Raw genomic sequence first — 7133 nt, 5'->3', positions numbered from 1 at the left:
CACACACACACACACACACACACACACACACACACACACACACACACACAAAGTGACAGGCACTGTATTGACTTACTTGTAGGAGCTGCCGCCTGAAATCTCCTCTTTGATCTGTCTGTTCACGGCGTCCGCCGCCCTCCCTCTGCCCTCTCCATCCCCCTTCACGACCACTTTCTTCTCCCCCTCCTTCTTGCTGACGCGCTTTTTCCTCTCCTGGCCCTGGAGCAGGTCCTTCTCCTGGACCTTGTCGGCTATAGCGCCTTTTTCAACGCCGCTGTCCGCCTCCGCCAGCACCACGTGCTTTTTTGGGTACTTGGACCTAGCCGGTGTGCGATCTTCTCCCGCGGAGGCGCTCGGAGGCGGTTTGGGTATCCAGGGGTGATCGTACCTCTTCGGGATGGGCCAGGGCTTGAAGTCCTTCTGGTACTGGGTCTCACTGTTGAACGGTGTTTCCGGCTCGTGGTACTGGTTCTTGGGCTTACAGCTCGGTTCGGGACGCACTTTCCAGTGCTTAAAGTCCTCGCGCATCACAGAGCTGCACACGCGCTCCTCGGAGACGCACCTTCGCGGCGCGCGTGCAGTCGGAACGGCGCGGCTTTCTGCGCGAGACGGCTGCGTTTCTATAGCAACTCGGGCCTGGGGAGGATGTAGCTGCGGCTGCAGCTGGATGTGCTGCATCTCGGAGACGTCCGTGTATTTGGAGAAGACCAAAGGCACCGCAATGTCAGCCTTGTCCAGCTGGTTCCAGAAGCGGGCCATGCAGCACGCCCTGCTGATGCAGGGCCACGCCATGGTGAGCCGAGCTCACAGCTCCGCTACAGCACGGTGTCCCGCGGCTCGGACAGGGGGGAGACGTTAGTCCACTCTGTGCTGTCAGTGAACCAAGATGTCCGAGCTTCACGGAGGGATGCGATGCTGTCTTTGACGTTAAATTTGCTCCGTGTGGAAACCCATCGCGCTTTCAGGGAACACAGCTGCAGAACTGAACGACTTTGTTTTCAGGTTTTTCTTTTTCTAACAGACGTCCTCTCCGCGTCTCTGTGTCCTCTGTGTCCGTGCGTCCTGCTACATCACTCCACGGCAGGGCTCTGCAAGCAAACACGGCCCCGCCTGCACGCTCAGCATCCCAGAGACACTAGCCGAGGATGCACTTAGACGTCACGTTAGAGACAATCTAAAGAGGACTTCCGGTGTAACCTGCATTGTAAAAGCTCTTCCACCGTTTCGAAGCAGCGCAAATTGAAATACACCTCAAAGAAAAATAAACATATTAAAGGGATTTACCTTGTGTGTCGACAGGCTCCTATTAATAAACAATGTCTGAGGGGAGCTACAAACACTGAAACACCGGCTCCCATTGAGACTATTGTGAGTTTCCTGTTAGTGCCGGGCTGATAAACATGCTGAGCTTGACGAACGGTTTGTTTTTACGCACCTGACCTACAGGAGGGTCATCCATCTTTTTATTTTTATTATTTTAGATATCATTTCATTTTCAAATAAATGCTTTGGTTCATTGCATATTTTCAATATTATTTACATGAATGTCAGTAAATATTAAGTCAGGTAATGCTGCAGTTCTATGCATGATTATAAAAGTATAAAAAAACAGACAGTATTGAAGGGAATTTTAAATAAAGGAAGGTTTTTATTGATTCTTTCTCATATTCTTTAAAATAAAGCCATCACAGCACTCATTAAATAGGCCAGTGATTCATGCAAAGTCTCCTCTGTGACAGAGCATATCGTCATTTGCAGATTGTGCCAACAACAGCAGAATACATGAATAATGCCGACTCCTTACATGCCCCGAGGGCCTGTCTCAAACCGGACTTTAGTTTAAGACATCAGAAAAACACACATTGTTTGAACGGAAGCCTTATAAAGTTCAGCTGTTAAGCTTTACAGACATGACTATTGATTTTTAATTCCTATTGTATTTGCTATTATTGTTTGTTAGTGGGTGCAAGTGAAAACTGATTGAGTAAGAGAGATCAAAGTGTTAACTAGGTAATTAGGGTAGATAATAAATAATTTATGAGGATGTAATCAAATAGAAGAAAGAAGAAAGCCAATAAAACCCACTGATCCAGCAAATGTCAGCCTAACTCATTAGAAAAAAGATAATGTGCATAGATTACAGTCCTATCAGTGCGTTGCTTTGTGACACAATGCATAATCTGAATCATCTATATGCTCCATCCACACCTTTGATGATCCCTTTGTTAATTTCGGTGTGTGTTTAGCTCACTTAGCTTAGCTACTGTTGTCCAGACTAGGTGTCTATTTACCTTACCTTTTGGAAATAGTTTTTAAGCTTTTATGCAGCGCTGACATAGACCCCATGTGACAAGAAATGTATAATTTTTTCTAACAAAAAGATGGAGCCTTTACAAATATAAACACTTATATTGCATACAGCATGGCCATGCTAGCCAGTGATTGCCTTCCATGCTCTGCAGGAAGTCCACAGCTTTGTGGCTTGTTGTTCTTTGCTGGGGATCTCTGTGTAGTGCATTACTTGCTTGTTCAAAAGTCAGATTGCATATAGATATGGACTGGCAAATCAAAGTCTTTGCTAAGCTTTTGAGATAAGCCGGTCAGTAGGAAATGCTGGTGGAGAAGTGACAGGAGCAGACTTTGGACCTCCTTCTCTCGCTCTTCCTCTTTGCCTCCACTGCAGCGCCGTGGTTTGGATTTCTTCTCTTGTGGAAATTATGAAAATTAATTTTGCCCCCATGGCTATACCCCTCCACAGGAGACTGCAGACTGCCATGGTGCTGCAGTGGGTCTTCACCTTCCTTGGTCTGGGTGAGTGACTTTTCTGTGTGAGTTAAATTGGGAAACCTGTAAATGATGGAAGGATGCAAGAATGACTCTGCTAAAGAAGTAAAAGGATAAATAAAGATTTTCACATTAATATTATTGTTGTGAAACATAAACATGCTTGTTTAGCTGCTTTTGATAAAGTCACAATTAGTGCAAAACAGAGAGAACCTTTGTTTTATGTGAGCTGTAGTTCTGCATGGCCAGAAGAGGGAGCCAGACAGAAGAGCATCCATCCAAGTCATTTCATCCGCCTGTTGTTTTTGTAGTTCTGGAGAACAGAGCTCCTTAATTCAGGTTTCCAAGCTTTTTTATTTTTTGACACAGCCACAGAATCCTGTTAATATTTGCTGCCACACTTTATCCCACTGGCTCTGTTCAAGTTTACATTTGTATTCTTAGCCACTTCACCATCTCTGTAACTATGAGCTCCCTGGTGCAGCAGGTGATACAAGTCATTCATAGCTAGGTTTGTGATAACTAGTATTTCAGTGTCCATGCTAAACACGAGCTTTGATTATTTGCCTTCATGCTATTTGTCTTTTTTCGCCAAGAGAGATTAAAAATATTGATTCGAAGCGTCCTGAAAGCAATAAAAATGAGAGTGATAGCAAATATACAGTTATAAAACCAAGATTGGCACTTCTAATACATATCTGTAAATCTGTAAAGGACTTCAAGACTCTGAGATGGTCTCCCCCCCGAACAGAGTCCAATTTATGCATACGCTATCATGGCTAACTCTGATATAGTTACCAATCATTTAGTGTCTGTTGTGTTAGTGAATGTCCTTCTCGTCTCAGCACCCACCTGCATCTTCCTGTTCTTTTACCTGATGTTCACTCGCTACTGGCTGATCAGCGTGCTGTATGCTGTCTGGTGGTACTTTGATTATGACACTCCTGCACGTGGAGGCAACAGGTCGCCCTTCCTGTGCAGCCTCAAAGTTTGGGAATACATGCGTGATTACTTTCCCATCAAGGTAAGAGAAAGCTTTAGACTTCTTGTTTTTGCGTCACCTATTTTTTGTGCATGCACATTGCTTCCATAAGGAGACAGAAAATCAATATGTGGAGGATTCGCTTGTGCAAGAGAGTAGGACATCAGAACATCTGCCAGGTCATCTGATCTAATCTCCAGCTTGCAATGAGGAATGCTTCTTATCTATGTCCTTGGCAACAAATGATCCACAGATGGAGGACACTCCTCTGTTTCCTGTTGTAATTAGGTACTGTGACAGTGTTATACAGTGATAAGTGACACTCATAGCTAAATATATGAGTTACATACACTACTGGTCAAAAGTTTTAGAACACCTCAACCTTTTTGCAATTCCAGTCGTTCAAGTCCAATGAAAAGGTAAGAGGTGAACAGCCAGAAATAAAAAAAAAGGTAAGGTTACCCAAAACTGAACAATCATGTCCATTTCAGAATTCTACAAAAATACCTTTTTCAGGGACAACATGTGTTAATAATTTAAAGCTGTTCTGCAGCAATGAAGGTTGATCAAGTCTCGAAAGCTGGTGCTACTAATTCCTACAGGTTTCCAACTTTTCTGGATTACTTACAGCCTCCTCTGTCTGCATGAAAGCCGTGCTGGAACACAGTGTGGTACCAGACCCTCGTGAGCATCAGTTGAACAGTATTGTACTGCTGAAAGTAGTGTGTTGCTACAAAAATGGTGAGAAAAAGGTGATTAACAATGGAAGAGACACAGACCTTTATAACACTTAAAAATAGGTCTGTCCTACAGAGAAACTGCAATGAAAGTCAGGTGTCGGTGACTACAGTTTCCCTAAACATCAGAAGAAACTGGAGCAAAATCTGACAGGTAGAGGTCTGCAGACCCAAAGACACAACTGAATCAGAGGACTGAGTTAACAGCTTGGGTGATAAGGGGCTCACGGGACAACAGTAGTCGTAATAAGCAAGTCTCAGTTTCAACTGTGAAGAGAAGACTTCAAGCTGCAGGTTTGACAGAACAATGCTAAAACGTCAGAATAAGACAAGGAGGCTTGTCTGGGCCATGAAACACGGCCACTGGACTACTGAAGACTGGAGGAAGGTATTATGGACGGATGAATCAAAATTTGAAATCTTTGGTTCATCAAGCAGGATCTTTGCAGGCGAGTAGATGAAAGGATGGTTCCAAGTCCAAGCTGTGCCAGAACTACCTCAGGAAAAAAGAACAAGATGGTGAGCTTGAAAACAGCAGCACAGTCTCCAGACTCAAACCCCATCGAGCTGGTTTGGGATGAACTGGACAGAAGAGAGAAAACAAAGCAACCTACAAGGTCCACATTTATGGGAACTTCTGCAACAAATATGGGAAAAACTTTCTGAAGAATATTTGATTTCTGTCGTAGAAAGAATGTCACGGGTGTGTTCAGGTGTTATATCGGCTAAAGGAGGCTACTTTGAGTCAGAAGACATTTCTGTTTTTTTAACTCCAGTTGCTTATTTGTACTTGGCTTTCATTTCAAGTTAAATGAGACATTAAACTGCACAACTTTCAATTACAAAAATTGGAAAAATTGTGTTCCAAAACTTTTGACCGGTAGTGTATTCATTCAATACTAAAAAGTCTAATAAAAATCTACATCTCAATAAAAACATTTCAAATATTTGTTTGTTTTGAAAGAAGATAAACAAACTGAAAGCATAAAAATAAAACCAAAAGCCCAGGGACCAACACCAGAGCACAAAGCGGGGGAACAGTCATACATAACAAAATAAAGACAGGACTATATACACACAAGGGGCTAATTAGGGGACGAGAGAACAGCTCGGTGAAACTTACTTGATAAGGAGAAAAAGGAAAAAAAAAAAAGAGACAAGACATGAGGGACAAAAGACTACCAAAATAAAACAGGATGTAATCTGATATAAGGTTAACACAGAGATGGAGACGTGACAAACTACAGGAGCACACAGGAGTATGAAGTGAAACTCAAAGAATGAAATATGAACCACAAGCAAAAACTAAATTGTCAAAGGTAAAAAAAATAAAAATAAACTGAGAAGGCCTGAGAATATAAGTGTAATGAAGCCAACCAGAAAACAGGAGCTATTAGGAAAGAATGTAAAATGCAAAAGAACTTAAAACTCAATAAACGCAGGAATCAAAAAATAATATGAAACTGAAACGTGGGTGAAAAACCCACGATCCATGAGAGAAGCTGCTGTAAATAAACGCTGCGTTGCCAAGCCCTGATTGTGCGTTACAGGCTCCCCTCTTGTGTTACATCACGCCCTCTTGTGACAGCATGGATGAGTAGTATTTTGTCTACACGACTATGAAGTGACTCCTGGCTTATTTTTTTAACCATGACAAATAACGGCAGAAGACCTTTTCTGTGAAATTCACAGAGAACAAAAACTCTATTAACAACATCTGCTTCATTACATGGATCGACTTCTTGCCCCTGGACGTGACTGATACTTTGGACCGAGCTGATAAGACAACGTGAAACAACAATGAAGCTGTTGTTGTTTTAGCACAAACCCCGTATAAGTGTTCATAAAGACTTACTAAAAAACATTTATACTGAAGTTTATTTGTTCGGGTTTTTATTCTATGGGTGGATTCCTTAAAATTACTTTAAATAAATGTTTCACTGAAATCTAAAACTTATGATTACTAAAAATAATCATAAAGATTAACTTATTTTCCTCCTAGAAAGCTTTACATCTTAACAGAAAGTGATTGTAGATGTTTCATTTTGAAACTATCTGTAGTGCTGTAAGTGGGTCATATCTGTCTTTACGTGAAGAAGCCCTCGAAGCTATGCATGAAAACACAATCGAAACTGACCAGTATATTTGCTCAAGTCATTGGCTATTATTGTCCAATAGACGAGCAATATGAAAGCTTGTCCTTTATCTATAGGTCAGCTATGTCAACGTGCAGTCGGCCATAAAATATGTCACACTTGGGGCTCCTTGGATTAGAAACATGATTGTGATACATTTAACAAAAAAATACAATACTGAAAATAATTTTAAATACAGTGACATGAATATTAATAATAAATACAACAAATAGTATTGGACAAAAAATCACTAAGACTTTGTCTGCACATCAATAATAATAATAACAAGTAATACACACACACACACACACACACACACACACACACACACACACACACACACACACACAGTGTGGTAAATATTGGCTAACGAAGTGTACAACCAAATTAAAAGGTAAACAAGTTCAAAAACAGACAATCGGCATCCTTACTGGAGATTATGAGACTGCAGGAGTTTGCAATGATCCAACAAATCTGTCAAATGGGCCACGAACC

The 7133-nt window shown here is 41.7% G+C and overlaps 2 protein-coding genes across 3 annotated transcripts in view; one reads left to right on the top strand and one right to left on the bottom strand.

The window, feature by feature from the left end:
* map6a (microtubule-associated protein 6a) overlaps positions 1-1357 on the bottom strand; it is a 20296-nt gene extending 18939 nt beyond the window's left edge. Inside the window, exon 1 of one of the 2 annotated variants that reach the window (XM_005926788.3) lies at positions 77-1357. In XM_005926788.3, the coding sequence (XP_005926850.1) occupies positions 77-792 (716 nt within the window). In that variant the 5' untranslated portion in view covers positions 793-1357. The remainder of the gene's footprint in view (positions 1-76) is intronic. The other variant, XM_005926789.3, reaches the window with a different exon arrangement.
* Positions 1358-2480: 1123 nt separating this feature from the next.
* The window catches only part of mogat2 (monoacylglycerol O-acyltransferase 2), a 22802-nt gene continuing 18149 nt past the window's right edge, over positions 2481-7133 (top strand). Inside the window, exons 1-2 of the mRNA XM_005926787.2 lie at positions 2481-2811; positions 3630-3808. Of these exons, the coding sequence (XP_005926849.1) occupies positions 2718-2811; positions 3630-3808 (273 nt within the window). The 5' untranslated portion in view covers positions 2481-2717. The remainder of the gene's footprint in view (positions 2812-3629; positions 3809-7133) is intronic.

This window comes from Haplochromis burtoni, unplaced genomic scaffold (assembly GCF_018398535.1).
Source record: "Haplochromis burtoni strain Fernald_Lab_line unplaced genomic scaffold, NCSU_Asbu1 Contig_24, whole genome shotgun sequence".
NCBI lineage: Eukaryota > Metazoa > Chordata > Actinopteri > Cichliformes > Cichlidae > Haplochromis > Haplochromis burtoni.
This window is presented reverse-complemented; position numbering and strand designations above follow the sequence as displayed.